We start from the raw sequence: 16,290 nt of genomic DNA, 5'->3' as shown, positions 1-16,290 counted from the left end.
AAGCATAATCCACTATAATATGTTTCAATAGCAGAAAAAAAGAAGCAAGAGCTAGTGAATATCTGTGGATAATTGACATGATAAATATCAAAATAGGATAAAAAATCGACATGCAGGAGGACTCTATAGTTCTCCTGTCCATCTCGTCGATTCATTCACCTCATACAGTAACTCTTTTTATGACTCTGCGGGTCTCCTCCACCAGTACCACCTTCCCTTCCTCCCTCTCCTCCCGTGTCCTCTCTCTCCTTCTCTTCCTCAGCAGGTAGCACAGGGCAACGCTGCCCAGCATCCCAACGCTGATGGACAGAATCATGCAGCCAATCACCATCAGGTTTGAGGTGTTCCCCTGCAGCTGATTGGATTGGTCCCATAGTCCCAGCCCCAGTACGCTCACCCCAATGAGAGTACCCCAAAACCCTAACGCCATCATGCACGAGCCCCAGGTCATCTCTGAGCCCCCAGTCACCACGGTAACGCCTGCTACAGAGACAATCCCCCCCGGTAAGGTCACTGTCTGTGACTTATGGTCAAAGGTTACCCCTGTAGCGTCAGAGGAGGGCAAAGTAGAAGGGTCCAGGACGTCCATTTTAGATGTCATGTTAGGCTTTATTGGTGTCAGGGGTCCTGCAGGGACCAATCTACGGTGCTCGTTGCTGTGTGTCCCTCTTCTCAGGTCCTGGGTCGTCTCCTCTGGTGCCAGACTTAGAATATCCTAGAATATAATGTTAAATTGCAGTAAAAAAAAGATTTAGGAAATAGCCTTCATCAAAAGCAATTAAGAGTGAGGACATGTTAACGAAGATGAAATTTATTTTATTAACCGCAAACAGGAAACACTAACTCCCTATATACAACTACAGTTTGTGAGTTATAATATCTAAATATTTAATTATGTATTATCCGATATAACAAAATATGAGCTCCAATCTAGTTGACTTTAATATTATAAAAGGAAAGGTTATGAGAACACCTACCTTATACGCAGCTGCGGTATTGAGGGCAAAGGGATATGACTCGATAAATGTATAATTCATAAAGATCCAGTTAATATGTCATATCAGTCAGGTCCTCATTATGCTGTTGTGTCTTTCCCCTGGCCAGTGGTCAGTATAAAGGAGTAGGGAGGACTGGTTGCCTGCTACTTTGTCACGTTGCATCACCACCTTAAGGGCCTGCAAGATGGCGGCCAGTTGTTATGACTGTTGTTATCATTTGTTTGTTCCACCCGGCTCATGTGTTGAATAGGAAGGGCTCGTCTGTCATTACGACCCATTATGAACCATTAGCTGGTATTTATCTAAGAGCACTCCCTTCCTCTGCTTATTTCTTGTTTTCCTTAACTCCCAGAGGAATTGTTTAGTCACAGAATGGATTATTTCTTATTTTCCAAAAACACATTTTTATTCCATGCCTAGCTGTCTCCATACCGTAGGAAAACACTCTACCTTTCCGAATCTTAGCTTCAAATTGTGAATTATACTTAACATGCAGCCACTGCTGTTACCATGACAATCAGAAACTATAAAATCTTGAATTATGTTTATGGCCGTAGGCCTATCACACATCTCACACAGAGCACGTTCTCTGTGCTCAGAGAAGAGCACAGTGGAGAGCCAACGTGTTCCTGTAAGGATGGGCTGAGGGGGGTGCTGGTCCGCACATATTCCCAGTACACATCACAGATGAGCAGCTAGGAGGAGAGGGCTGACACATACTGGTGGTGCTATGACCCAAGCACTGCTGCTACAGTGGGCTAGTATAGGCTACACCTATTAGCCGCCGACTGTGACATGGCCAATGTCACAGGCGCCCGCCTCACACCTGGCAGTGCACTTTGTTATGTATGTCTTTACATAATATGAAAACTATTTGTATATTGACATATAAATGTTTCCATTCAGGATATTAGAAGGCCAACCATGTTGCATCATAATGCAACATTTGTCATGTTTGAAATTGGTTATTTTATGCTTTTGTTCTTCATAACAGCGCTAAAGTCCATCAATGTGCACTATATTTGCTGTATGCTCTTCAATGTGCATCATCTTGGGTCTTCAAGCTTTATCTTTTAAGACATATCTGCCGGCCAGACGACCAGTCGGGTGGCAGTCTACCAGATCTCTACACGCTCTACATAGTATTGAGCTGCAGAAACAGATCGAGAATCAGCCTCATCACCACCTGTTCCACATCCTCAACACGGTCACTATCTGAAGAACGGATCCCCCAGCAGCAGCAGCAGCTTGGCCTTTAAGAGCCGCCCAGGCTATAGGTCGCATGTCAAGGCTAGTCCGTTGGGAGGGGAGAGGGTGTGAGTGCTCCTGCACATGGGTGTCACAGGGATAATGTTCATGGTAATTGGCTCAGTCGGACACAAGGCGAGAAAAGGCGGGGCTTCCGTAATCCAATAGATGGACTCGCTGGGTGAATATTTATAGATGGAAGAAAATCCCACAACAGAACATACGTTTATGGAATAATCATTTAGGAATAGAATATATGTCTATATATAATTGAGATACATTTTCAATTTACTTCTCCATTTTACAAGGCTGCTATATTGGGTTCGGGTTGCAAAGAAACCCGTTTCATATAAATATTTACAGCAAAAAAAAGCTGTTTATAAAAACACATTGTAAACAAGGATTTAACCTTCTAGTGCTCTTATAACCTCAATATTTGTGTTCTGACTATTTCGACACAATTCTAACCACAAAGTTAACGTTGTTTTTATGTTACTTGAGGGAAGGACTAAGCAGGCAGATGGTTCACTAATGAATAGAAGCAAAACTATATCTGTGATATTTACACAATGCCTTATTCCTGAACACTAAAGAATAATAATTGTTTCTTCGTTGGAAAAGCTCAACACCAAATCGAGAGAACCAAAATACATGAATGAATAGACAGACAGACAGACAGACGGACGGACGGACGGACGGACGGACGGACGGACGGACGGACGGACGGACGGACGGACGGACGGACGGACGGACGGACGGACAGACAGACAGACAGACAGACAGACAGACAGACAGACAGACAGACAGACAGACACATAGATAGATACATACACAGGGGACAAATAAAGTTACTTCTATCTAATAAAATATAATAATGTCTGTTTGCATATTAGACATACACACATAAAACACACACACACACACACACACACACACACACACACACACACACACACACACACAAACACACACTGCATTTCTGCCTCCCTGGAAACATCCATCAGCGGTCATTTTATCTTTCTAACGAGATGATGCAGTGGCTTCCTCCTCCTCCTTCTCCTTCCTGCTTTTTCTATGTTGTGTTAACAAGGCTCTTATGTCCCTCCCCTTGGCCTTCCCTGCTCTTTTCCATCAACTCAAAGGAGTATGTCTTTCTCTCTTTGCCCTATGGGGAAAAATCCTACATAAATATGTGTGTGTGTGTGTGTGTGTGTGTGTGTGTGTGTGTGTGTGTGTGTGTGTGTGTGTGTGTGTGTGTGTGTGTGTGTGTGTGTGTGTGTGTGTGTGTGTGAGTGTGTGTGTGTGTGTGTGTGTGTGTGTGTGTGTGTGTGTGTGTCTGTGTGTGTGTGTGTGTGTGTGCGTGTGTGTGTGTGTGTGTGAGAGAGAGGGAGGAGGTGGGTGGTGGGATCCCTAATCAGAGAGGTTTAAGGGGAAAGGTGAAGAGTGGGGCTCGGCTTGGGTAGGTCACATGGACCATGCTATAATTCTCCTGTGCAGATGGCTGTTCACAATAAGTAAGTCAATTGTCAACTAAGCCCCCTCAAGACTCTTAGCACAATGCTAGACCATTCACACCCTGCATGGTCTTCTTGTTTCTTCGGTCCATAGTCTTCTCCAGCACACTTTGAACGGTATTCAAAACATTTAAAAAAAGATAAGGATTTGTTTCATGTAATGTGATCTAAACTTATCCCGAGGTTATGTAACCCCACCTTCAAACAATCTTGGGCTTCACAACAGGGGTTCTTGTCCACTAGTAGAGTCACTTTGTTTATTCGCTGTTTCCATGAGGCCCACATTCACTATGCTCCCATCCCACCGTTTAGTACCATATCAAATGCATGTCCCCCATCAGCCCCCATCACATTTGGCTACCTATAGGTGCTGACAAAACAGTTTGATAACAAAAGATAAATAAGTTAGTAAATAAGTCAGCTACTATCTCAGCCAACTGCGGGAGAGGCAGTAGAGACGACATAGGCCGCAGGGCTCATTTCTCTCAGAAGCTCAGCTACCTTAAATCCCGTATTAACATAATTAACCCAGGCAACCATGGTAGGAGACTAAGTCTTCTTACTCATCCTCTCCCACCGGCCAGTCAGTCAACAGTTGGTCTCTGACACACATCAACACATCGAATAGGTAGGTGACTTACATGACTTATATGGTGCTTAGACTCACTGGGCCCGCACCGCGGTACAGTGTTGAATAAGATCTCTTGAGAATTTCCTGTTTTATCTCACTAGACTTTGTTGTTCTTTTCCCGTTGCTTTGCATCTTGGAGAACTAATCAGAGGCTCAAAGATCGCCTTTCTTCTCGGGAAGAGAATACACAGCGTGTGCACACACAGGGCATCTGCAGATCTGACCTGTAAAGGAAGACCTCCAAAGCACAGTAGGGACCAGGACAGGGACCAGGACTAAGACCAGTGGGGCAGCAGCTCAAAGGGGGGGAAATTCCTAAAAGACAATCTAATCCAGCACCATGGGAAACGCCACCAGCAGCGCGATCTCCAAGGAGATCCTGGAGGACCTGAAGCTCAACACCAAGTTCACGGAGACCGAGATCTGCCAGTGGTACGAGAACTTCCAGAAGCAGTGTCCCACGGGCCGCATCAGCCCTGAGGAGTTCGAGCAGATCTACTCCCGCTTCTTCCCGGAGAGCGACGCCACCAGCTACGCCCAGCACGTCTTCCGCTCGTTCGACACCAACGACGACGGCACGCTGGACTTCAAGGAGTACATCATCGCGCTGCACATGACCTCCACGGGCAAGACCACGCGCAAGCTGGAGTGGGCCTTCTCGCTGTTCGACGTGGACAAGAACGGCTACATCACAAAGACGGAGGTGACGGAGATCTGCCAGGTGAGAGGAAGGAGGTCTTGGGTTGAGTTGTGTGGTGTTTTGGGGTTATGGTGATATCGTGGTCATGATCAATGCTTATCGATGCATGGTTTTATTTGTGATGGGGACGTTGATGACAGCAGAATAGTGGATGACGGCTGTACTAGTGCTTGAAGAAGGTTTTAAAAATGCTATATCTCATCTAGGAGAGTAGTAGAGGGTGACAAACAAGGACTGTTAAAATAATTTCAAGATTAAGGGAGTCCCTATGCAACTGTCGTCGATAGTAGATCCTGCTGCTTTGAAGACTGACAGCTGAACTCTACGGATTAACTAGTGGCCCTTATCCTGTTTAGTGTTCCATTACTTTACCTCATAATACTTTCAACGCTTGTATATTATTTTCATTCCTGTTAAGAAAGAATATAGAATGGTCACATCCTTGGAAAAAGTCCAGCCTTCTAAATATTTTAGGCTAATTAGTCGCCCTATTTGAGCCTCGCAATCCAGATAATCTATGCGATTACAGGTTTAACACTCAGATATAGGCAATTCTGCGCTCAAGCAATGCTTAGTCTACACCAGTGTGTTTTCTGTTTACGTAATCCAATTTACTTCAGTAAAAAAGTATTTTTTACACCTTTACATCTCAATTGTAATTTACAGTTATATATTTATTAATGTATGGTGATAGTTATTAAGAGCTCAAACAGGTATTATCTTAGCAATGCAAATGGAGGTCAAAGTTCAAATCCCAAAAATAACGCAAGACTCAAATAGCATAAAGTACATGCACAATGTTTGAAGATGCAAATATTTATGCTTTAATCTGCAACCTTACCAGGTGATGTCTGCAGTGTGTACAGTATAATTGTATTGTACTATGAAAAAGCAGTATGGCTTTAAGAAACTTACAGCATCTCAGCCCTGCAACCCACATGCTTGGATTTCTGCTCGAATTTCCATCATGCAAAAATAAGCAACCATAAAAATGTGGGGGAAAAAAATCCTATTTTACATAAATACCAGTTCATCAGTCTAACAAACTGGAAAACGAAAAGCATGTACATTCTCCAATGTGACCACCAGAGTAAAATGTCAAGTGTGTCAAGAATCAAAAAAAGAAAAATGAATCTGATCTTTAATTTGGAATTCTTAATCTATTTAAAATGTTTGCATCAAATGCAAATGTGAATAGATGTGTGTATATTCACAAAACAAACTAGATGCTGCACTTAAACAAAACCTACATGAGCAGCCACAGCCTGAGGCGGCGGAGCAGGATGGAGGCGGAGCCTTGGAGGAGGAAAAATGACATCTTGCAGTTTGGCCTGTGGTCTGAGTCTTGGCACTAATCCATGTTAATCTAGGTGACTTCAATGTTCTAGAGGAGTCTTTCCCCTCCGTATGTGGGACACACACTGAGAAGGCCTGACCCGTGGAAGCGAAACGGCTGCCACATACATATGTTACGATGCTAAGTGGCTTCAGGCAATCCCTCTGGGGGAGGGGAAAAAACTGTATGGACTGGCCATGTTGAACCAACAGAAACATAAATACACATAATAATGATCGATTATCTTTTAAAAAAGAAATTGCAGCCAAACACTGGAGAAGCTCCCTTTGGTTAAATAATCTTGGTTATGATATGTTGTATCGTTTGGAGGCTAAGTACCTTCAAAAGATGATTTGGATTGTTCTAGTTCTTCTTCAGTGCTGTTGTTGTGAAGTGAGGGCCCACTGATATCCGACGTAGGTGTAGAAGTAGTGGCACAGTGTAGATTAAGTGAACCGACGTAAGCCTGTCACACACAGGCTAGACTCTAGACTCTAGTGCAGGGGTCAACAACCTTTTCAACATGCAGTGCCAGTTTGACATTTTCTCGTTAATGAGTGTGCCTTAAGCAACAATATATAAAAAATGAAGCTGAATTATGACACAGCGACCAAAAACATTTCCAGAAGACCTGGAATTGTACTATTTTCATATAGTCCACAATCATGCATCAACATTTTAAATGTTTTTTCGGTTTGTTATATTTGCAACATGGGCTTACAAATTATAATTCCATATGTCCCATCTTAAAACACCATTTTCAGAAACTCATTCAAAAACATATTTGCACTGTGAGAAATGTAAAAAACGAGAATATATGAGAATGTTGAAACCATCCACATCAATATCGTTAAGACATGTACAGCTATGCAAAACCATGTGAAGGCGATACAGCAACAACACCACTTGCAACAATATTTTAAATATTTTCTTTTCTATTACTCACAACATAGGTTTAAAAACTATTAATTGTTCCCATTTCAGCACTGCTTTCTGTAACTAATTTTAACATATTTGCACTGGGAGGAAATCCCCAAAACAGAATAAAGTGCAAAGAATAAATCGGTAGTAATGATTAGGCTGCCGCATTGTGCTGCGAATTTTTTTATTAATAATAAAAATAATATATATTTTTTTACTTTATTTTATTTATATTTTACTTTAAGTGTACCAATGATTATGCTGCCCCGTGCCAGTGGTGGCACGTGTGCCTAGGGTTGCTGACCCCTGCAAGTCTAGTGTGTCTTTTCTCATACAGCAGACTGCCTTGTAGTCCACATCCTTCATGTTGCTAGCCTGCTCCATATATTCTGAAGATCTCTACCACTTAAATGGACTATTACATTTGCTCTAACTATTGTGGTTAATTTTGCCATAAGACCATTATGAGCAGTTATAGTATAACAATGAATGTATGGTCGTCCAATTTTCTATGGTATAAAGTATTGATATCTGCATATTATAATAATAATATAACTATTATTAATAATAATATATCATGGAGCAACTTCTATTTATTTCGCTCCAATATTGATTACATACTTTGATAACACTCCTCCGACTAGGTCATTCTGGGCTAAACTGTCTACTAAAGTGTCTGTAAACGTTTACACGCAGAAAATTGTGCAGAATTAACATGCATGCCCCCCCCCACACCCCCCCCCCCAGGCCATCTTTAAGCTGATCCCCAAGGAGGACCTGGACAAACTCCCCGGAGACGAGAACTCAGCCGAGAGAAGAGCCGACAAGCTGTGGGCTTACTTTGAGAAGAAAGACAATGGTAAGGTGGATCCCACACTCTCCCCACACACCGTAAACACATGCATACTGCTGCTGGGAGTTCACCAGAGCTCACGTTGTCCCATGTGAAGGTGAGTGGGAGAGAGGCGGGGAAACCTCTCTGTGTCCTGTCTCAGCAGCTGGGTGCACAGCCTCTGCAGATTAAGTTTTACATGTGTTCTGTTGTGGCATCTGATCCATGGCTTAAGACCGTACAAGCATTGTATTCACCTGGGAAGCTCAATCCTGTTACAGCATCGCTAGTCATGAGGTTTTATATTGAGCATAACAAACAGTAGCAAGGGGAAATCCTTAACTAAGCCCCAAATGTGTGTGAAAGACAATGTTACGCGTTACTGTTTATTCTTGATAGGTATCAAGAAATTACGATGTGTTACTCCAACCTCCTTATCATCTTTCTCTTTTCTTTTTCTCCTATCAGAACGATTGGCAGAAGGCGAGTTTATTAAAGGGGTGATCGAAAATGAAAATGCTATGCGTCTTATTCACTACGAGCCCATCAAGGAGTAAATACATGTCTCTCTCTCTGTCTCTCTGTCTCTTCTCCCAGTTAGAATGTCTTCTTTGGTTTTTGTCATGAGTTTTTCATAAACCCCTAGCCTCCCCTGTTCCAGACTATGTAAATACTATTCTTCTGCAGTATCTTCGCACTGTACTCTTTGATTAATAAAAGGTTTATTTGATGATCAATTGACTTGGAAATATTAAAATAATTATTGTTATTAACAATGAATAATAATGAATGAATCATTTATACACTGAAATAATATTACAGATTTTTATTTATTGTAACTAGAATAATATGTGTGGATATATGATTTTGGGTAAGGGTACTTTGGGATAATGGCCAAAAGGACATTTTGGCTAGAAAGTAACAAAAATCAAAATAGTGAAAATTGTAATAATAAATCTTGTGTATATTGTCTGCTATGAATATGCTTATTGCCCAGACAGAGTGTTGATTAAATGGTTTTGGTAAAATATGGAAATTATGTGGAATACCAACCATTTTACATAATAGCCAACAAGGTTGATAGATTAAATGTTACAGTATGCACAATTGCAACATGATTGCAATTGTGCAACCAAAAATCTCACGATTTTTGTACTGGTCATACTGAATACCGTTTTTGACCAAGGTACTGTATTCTCCAAATTGTACACTCACTTAATAAATATTTTTTCTCAGATTTCATTATGTGTTTTTCTACCAGAGAACAAAGTTAAGCGTTGACCTAGAAAAAACGTACCAAGTTGGGTGATAAAAATCCAATTGAGTAGGTGACACGTGAAGTCTCCTGCTTTCAATTGTATTTGCCATGGACAGAAAATCCAGGATTAATTTGGACAAAAAAGTCCATCATTTGAAAGCACTGGGCCATGGGCAGTTCAGTTTATATCTAAATTGAAGATAAAAAATTTGAGCCCGTAAGCAGGTGTATTGCAAGTTCCCACGAGGTCACTTGAGTTTGCCTATAACACTTCAACAAGATTGTGTTCAAGCAAAGTGCAAAAGAATACAGTTCACATTTACACATGCCAAAATGTCCCTCTCCACTGCCCATTTCTTACCAAACTGCTTCCGTGCTGAATGCTCATTCCGCCCTGCCCCCATCAACTCCTGCCCTCAGGCTCTGGTCCGTCTATCCAAACTTCTCTCCATCCAACTCGGGATTACCGTCATAATCTTCTGCTTTAACATCAGAGAGCAGACTTTTTCAAATCTCCATAATCTTTCCATCTCTATGTGTCTCTATCTTAGGAGCAAGTCAGGATATCTGTACAAAGAGCATGTGTACTTCTTGCCTCTATTATAGAGTCCACTTCCACAAGATTAAATTAATAGGAATGAGTTCATAGACAGGCATTCTAAATCACTGCAGAGTCGCCTGCATCTACACCCTGGGACCGAGAGAGCGCCAGTACAAAAACGCACTGCCCTGTTTATTACAAATTAATGAAAACAGAAATAGGGCCATAACAAACCATGAATGTCTCCTAGAAGAGATTGAATGATTGACATGAATTGAAAGTAATTCAAAAGTACATTGTCTTCTGCTCTTTTGTTAGGAAGTCAATTCTATCCAAGAAGTCCAATGTGAGCCAAGCATATACCACAAGCGCCACATTTAAATAATATATCATCAACTTAGCATATACCGCCATAGAGAGAGACCTGATCTTCTCTACCAGTATTTGGCACCAATGAATAACTCTGAGTAATGCAAGCGATGCGTGTGACCCCCCTATGTACAGAAGATTACACATGTTGATGTGCTTGGATTTGGTCAGCTTCCGTCCACGTGAAAAACAAAGCCAAACGTAGCAGAGAGAACATCCTCATGGAAAACCCAAGTTTATCTGTAGCACCATCTGCCGTGCGTTCCTGCTACCAGTCATTCTCCGCTCTGCAAAAACCATGAGTGATCCGTCTGCTAACAGGGCGAATCCACCCTGTCCATGTCGGCCCCCTCCATCATATCCATCTCCCTCTCGCAGTCCTCGCACCCCTCGGTCCCGCAGCCGCCCACCAGCACCAGGGTGGGCATGGCGTCCCCGTTGCCCACCCCCACCACGCTGCCGTCGGGGGCCCAGGCCACGTCCATCATCCCCCCGGGACACTGCAGCAGGCCACTGACCGAATAGAGCCCGCCCCCGGGGACCACCTCATCGTAGGCGGGCGCGCAGGCCACCGCTCGGGCCTCCTCCAGGCGGAGGCGCTGTCGACGCCGCATCTCGATGATGGTCTTGGTGTAGGAGTTCAGCGTGACCACCGCCGCACCCATGCAGCAGCTGAAGGACACCCACGCCAGACTAGGAGGAGGAGGAGGAGGAAGAGGAGGAGGAGAAGAAAAAGGAGGAGGAGAAGGAGAAGAGAGGAAGAAGAGGAAGCAGAGGATTAAGAAGGAGGAGGAGAGGAAGACGAAGAAGAAGGAGAAGAAGAAGAAGAAGAAGAAGAAGAAGAAGAAGAAGAAGAAGAAGAAGAAGAAGAAGAAGAAGAAGAAGAAGAAGAAAAGAGGAAGAAGAGGAAGAATAAGAAGATTTAAAGGTTGTCATGTGGACATAATGGAGGTAAAAGGGTGTTGGTAATAGATGCAGATGATGTAGGTCATTAGATGATGAAGTGCATATGTTATTCCCTGTATGCTGTGAAGTGAAGTGATGTTGTTGTTCTGAATTGGCGACCTACGCAAACGACCAGCCGTAGTCCCAGGTCTGGGGCCTCCAGTCCTTGGGGCCCACGATGACGGTCATCTGGAACACCGTGGTGAACATCATGTGAGCCACCATCCCCATCAGACCTTATGCACCAGGGAGTTGAAACAGTGGACAACGATGAAAGAGAGGAATGAGAGAAAACTTGTGTGTTGTCAATGTGTTGTCCGATCTGCAAAATGTCAATGAATGCATTTCAAATATGCCTTTTGAGAAGGAGAAATTAAGGAAGTTCAAAGTGGGAATGGCTGAGGAAAATGAAACACAAACAACAAATAAGCAGGATAAAATCACGAAAAATCTACGGCTTGAAACACCTTTTCCTGACTGCTGTAAGTCCTACCTGAGAGCACGGTACAAATGGCTGCGTAGGCGTTGATCTTGAGTGCATGCATCTCCTTGTGCGAGCACAGCAGCTCCAGCCACATCAGCAGGAAGCCCATCCCCAGCAGGCCGATGTAGGTGAACTCTGAGATGACCGAAAGCCACAGCACACCTACAGCACAGGCAACCGCATGGAGCAGCCCGAAACACACACACACGCACACACACACAGACGCACACACAGACACAGACCCCCCCACACAGACACACACACGTTACAATAAGAACGCTCTGTTTGTTGAGTATACAGGTATTTAACTTACAATATCAATGTTGGATATGAACTGACCTTGTGTTTCCCCGGGAGTTAACTCTATGAAGCTACGGCACTTCTCTCCTGTTCACAAATGTTCAGGATGTGATCAGTTAATGAAATCAGAAATCTAATATTTCGGTCAATCTGAAAATGATCTGAATTATTATCAGAAAAATATCTGAAACCCTGAATAAAATAAAATATCTGATTGTGTCTGCATGTGAACGTGTGTGTGGATATGTTTTTTCACTAAGATCTATCGGCATGCGCATCCTCACACCTTTACCCACACACACATATGCGCACACACACACACAAAAACATACACAGACACGCACACACAAACACCGGTAGGCCCTGGGGTCTCACCATCGCTGTGTTTCTCACAGCTCTCCCAGAAGCCTGTGTGGAAGTATCTGAAGGCGTACTTGTCCTCGCCCGTTTCCCAGATGTAGTGCACAGCGTTGGCCAGCTGCCTCTGCCTGATCTTGGACAGCTCATCCCTCCGTGCCGGGGACATGGTGCGGTTGAAGGGGTTCTGGGTGGGGCTCTCTGGAAGACACCACACAAGAAGACCGGAGAACGGCTCATGTGACAAGCGCAGGTACACTGGTGCACACAGGCTGGCTGAAACAAAGGGCCACACGGTCAAATCGATTTTGTCGAAATACAACTTTAAATTAGGTCTGTGGTGCAAAGACCTTTTTAAAAGCTGATTATTTGCAAGATTTCCAACACCTAGTAACAATTTATTTCTTACAATACTTTGTGGTCTGATAGTATAACAAACTTTCCTCAGGCCGCATTTCACTTTAACACGTTACAGATGGCTGGGAGAACCTGGAATATCTGATCAGACATAACACCTGCTTTAGAAAGGCTAGAGGGAAGCGCGAAATAGAGAGCGCTGCTCTGTTTCCCAAAGTCCCACTACTGTGTGAAAAGTGACATGCTGCCCTCTTTCAGAGTCACACGAGGGTAAGTCCTCATTATTTGGAAGTCGGGAGCACAAACTAAGCACCTATCAGAATCCTAGATAATTCCTTTATGGCGAAATTGTCTGGATTAAGCCCATGAAGGTATATAACGTATCAAAAACAAAGTACAAGGGAATAATAGGGGTCAGAACACCATCCGCCTGGACAGATTAGTTCCAGGTATTTATTTGCACAGTGTTGAAGCGTAATAATTATTAAGTGCAATACATTACCTCCACGTCATCCAAAACCTTTCAATCTCTGAGGCTTATGCACATTGACCTTGTCTTTCCTCTAAAGTCAAAGGTCAAATGTTTTTTTTAGATTAACCCTTGACACAAGAGGGATATAATCATATCATTGTCCTGTTTCATCATTTGATGGACCTATTCCATCAAATTATTCAACAAAGCTCCCCAAAGACAATCCTTGAAGTATTTTCAAGAATTCAGAGCAACAGAGTGGAGCTGAAATGTGTTTGTATGCGTGTGTGTGTGTGTGTGTGTGTGTGTGTGTGTGTGTGTGTGTGTGTGTGTGTGTGTGTGTGTGTGTGTGTGTGTGTGTGTGTGTGTGTGTGTGTGTGTGTGTGTGCATACGTGCATAATGTGTGTCTGTGTGTGTTTGAATGAGTGTGTGCATGCATGTGCGCAACCCATTTCTCTGGCGTTGTGTGGGAACCACACGTCCACACCCGTGGTCTTACCTGTGGTGTACGCCTCACTGTTGTTCTGGCCGCAGTTCTTCATCTTGACAGGCGACAGGCAGAGGGGCTTCACCACCTTGTGGGTGCCCTCGGCCCAGTAGGAGGTGCAGAGGGCCAGGATGGAGAACACCAGAGCCAGGGTGGTCAGGGACAGGGACAGCAGGGAGCGGGAGCGACGTGACATGCCCTCTAGCATGGCCGCGCCCCGCGGGGGTTAGGGGGCCAGGCGGTTGGCAAGGGGGGGGGGGCAGAATGAAGGGTTGGGGCAAAAGGGGAAAGACAGAAATAAATGAGGGTCTAATACTCCAGCTAGGAGAGCAGGGGGGGGGATGCGGATGTGATGAGATTACGCTGTGTAAGCAGGCTGGCTCTAAACAAAATAAGAAGTTGCAGAGATGATATGAGGGCACCGAGATGATATAACAGTTCACGTTGGAGGCAGTAGGGATTAAAAGCCAGGAGGGTCAAGAGTGTGACGGGAGAGGAGGAGGGGATAAGAATAGGTTAAATTCTAACACATGTGGCCTCGAGACAGATGGAGCAGAGACATGAACACACAGGGAGGAATAGCGTGCAGGGTGGTCCTACATGGGGGGAGGCAGCAGGGTGTGAGGGCATATGCTGTCTGCAGAGCTTTACTCTTTGATCCTGTCAAGGGTCACCATGGCGACGGTGTGGCCAACCATTCCTGGACCGCAACATCTTCTCAGCCACCGAGTTAAGCTAGCTAATATCTGTAGTTAGTGTTGCTAATTCAACAAATATTAATCAATTACAAGCTTTGCTTCAACTGATTGAATGTGCTAATTACAAGTATAGAGTCCAGACTTTTGCAACGGCCGATTTCATTCGTTGCTTAAAACAAAGCTCCACCAGCGCGGCCTCCACAGGATGTTGTTGGGTTCTGCTGTTCTTGAGGTCTGGGTCATGATTCTGGCCCGGGTCACATGACGCCCCCTTCCATCTGTCGGTGGATGTTGGTGAGGAGGCGTTCCAGGGCATCAGTAATGCACACTGTCCAGTGACCTAGGTTCAGATCCTTGCCCTCCCAGATTAAGAGCTGCTGGCCTGGCCCTGCCTCTCATTACGGAGACTCCTTGACTAAAACCTCAAGTTGTAGACAAGATGGAGGCGGTAATAAACAAGAGATTACTTTTTTTGATGAAATTATGGATAAGCCTAGATTCTAAATGAAATTTTTGCAAGTAATCCCCGTAAATCAGCTTTGGTCTGTTTGTGTTAGGTATGTTGTAGTGTGACACCCACTCTAAAACCCTCCTCCCCTCTTTCTCCTTCTGTTTCATAGGAGGGCTCGCACGTCCCTGCCCCTGAAATGCAACAAGAACATAGGTTAACCGGCAATACTGAGCTCTGTGAAACTATGTAGAAAGTTCATCCCTGATCTCAGCTCATATGCATGGCATGACCCGCCATACACACAGGCTGCTGTTGATGCTTAGTGTGTACGTTTAGAATTCACATTGACATGACAGGACATGGAATCCTATTTGAAGGATAGTCATAGAATTACATAGTGAGCACTAAGTCACCATCAATGAAATAGCATAATAAACCAGTCTACCAACTAATTAAAATTCAGATAATCAAGTTGATTGCAGGAGCCAGATTTATGCTAAAATACATTTTAAGTTAATGTTTCAATTGTATGAATGACATATTACATAAACATATCTAAATACTTCAATGTTAATTACAGGTGACAATTGACATGCCTAAAGACAGAGACTAAGCTCTATTTTGGTGGCTTTTTGTATTTACTGCCTTCAATAGATCAGAAAACTGAATCCAGTTTTGACCATAAAAAGAATTTAAAAAAATAGATTCAACGTTATGCCGTTGCACTTTTTTTTTAGATTAACCCTTGACACAAGAGGGATATAATCAAATCATTGTCCTTTAAGTTATGTGAATACCAGTAGTCAATCACTTTGTAAAAATAAGTGCCTACCTGTTTTTAAAAAGATGTCTTTCCGGTGAGCAGCAGGAAATCCTTGCTTATTATGCCACCAACCACCATAGGTACTCAGTAAAAAATGGCAAAATATTATTGACTGAGAAAGCGTTTATGTCCATTCCTCCATCACCTCCAGTAGAACCATGGCGTGCTCCTCATCCTAGGCTTTTTTTTCCTTCCATACTCCACCATCAGCATGAGCCAGGACCACTGCCTCTCTAGATGCACATCAACCGTGCTCCTGAATCAGGATGCTGATGACACTGAAAGGGTGTCCGCCTGAACTCTTTTCAGTCTTTCTTGGGAATTAAAGTCCCATCCCTCTCCTGAATGATGTAATCCCTCCTAGTCCATCTGGGGATGTGCCGCTCTGTCCCTTCACCTCTTCTCCCCTTCCTATATCTTTACCTCCAGTGAAAGTAACCTATGAGCATGGTATTTCTACTTGTTCTGTTCTCCAAGTTGGCTGTTGAATAAACTGAAATTATACAGTGAAGTATTGCTTGTTGATGCTTCTGCCTACAAATCTCTGCCAGTGCAGTGCAAATCCAA

The 16,290-nt window shown here is 43.6% G+C and overlaps 2 protein-coding genes across 2 annotated transcripts; one reads left to right on the top strand and one right to left on the bottom strand.

The window, feature by feature from the left end:
* Window positions 1-4,206: 4,206 nt before the first annotated feature.
* rcvrn2 (recoverin 2) lies at window positions 4,207-9,415 on the top strand. Its single transcript, XM_030370787.1, has 4 exons — window positions 4,207-4,388; window positions 4,531-5,112; window positions 8,096-8,207; window positions 8,649-9,415. Exons 2-4 carry the CDS (start codon window positions 4,732-4,734, stop codon window positions 8,735-8,737), a joined length of 582 nt encoding a protein of 193 aa, XP_030226647.1. The 5' UTR covers window positions 4,207-4,388; window positions 4,531-4,731; the 3' UTR covers window positions 8,738-9,415.
* A 735-nt stretch (window positions 9,416-10,150) lies between these two features.
* On the bottom strand, window positions 10,151-16,284 carry si:ch211-149k23.9 (germ cell-specific gene 1-like protein). The gene is made up of 7 exons (XM_030370783.1): window positions 15,733-16,284; window positions 13,764-15,091; window positions 12,453-12,635; window positions 12,117-12,164; window positions 11,787-11,939; window positions 11,418-11,529; window positions 10,151-11,041 (listed from the first exon to the last, which is right to left on the bottom strand). The coding sequence occupies exons 2-7, from the start codon at window positions 13,957-13,959 to the stop codon at window positions 10,663-10,665; spliced, it is 1,071 nt and encodes a 356-aa protein (XP_030226643.1). The 5' UTR covers window positions 13,960-15,091; window positions 15,733-16,284; the 3' UTR covers window positions 10,151-10,662.
* Between the last annotated feature and the right edge of the window lie 6 nt (window positions 16,285-16,290).

This window comes from Gadus morhua, chromosome 11 (assembly GCF_902167405.1).
Source record: "Gadus morhua chromosome 11, gadMor3.0, whole genome shotgun sequence".
Taxonomy (NCBI): Eukaryota; Metazoa; Chordata; class Actinopteri; order Gadiformes; family Gadidae; genus Gadus; species Gadus morhua.
The sequence above is the reverse complement of the archived record's forward strand: the minus strand, read 5'-3'. Positions and strand labels throughout refer to the sequence as shown.

Bases quoted from the DNA above. Each gene is read 5' to 3' on its own strand.
- rcvrn2 (XM_030370787.1), top strand. From the start codon at position 4,732: ATGGGAAACGCCACCAGCAGCGCGATCTCCAAGGAGATCCTGGAGGAC. The intron at 5,113-8,095 runs GTGAGAGGAAGG...CCCCCCCCCCAG, and splicing joins AGGTGACGGAGATCTGCCAG to GCCATCTTTAAGCTGATCCC. The intron at 8,208-8,648 runs GTAAGGTGGATC...TTCTCCTATCAG, and splicing joins CTTTGAGAAGAAAGACAATG to AACGATTGGCAGAAGGCGAG.
- si:ch211-149k23.9 (XM_030370783.1), bottom strand. From the start codon at position 13,959: ATGCTAGAGGGCATGTCACGTCGCTCCCGCTCCCTGCTGTCCCTGTCC. The intron at 12,636-13,763 runs GTAAGACCACGG...GGTGTCTTCCAG, and splicing joins CAGTGAGGCGTACACCACAG to AGAGCCCCACCCAGAACCCC. The intron at 11,530-11,786 runs GTAGGACTTACA...CTGGTGCATAAG, and splicing joins CATTTGTACCGTGCTCTCAG to GTCTGATGGGGATGGTGGCT.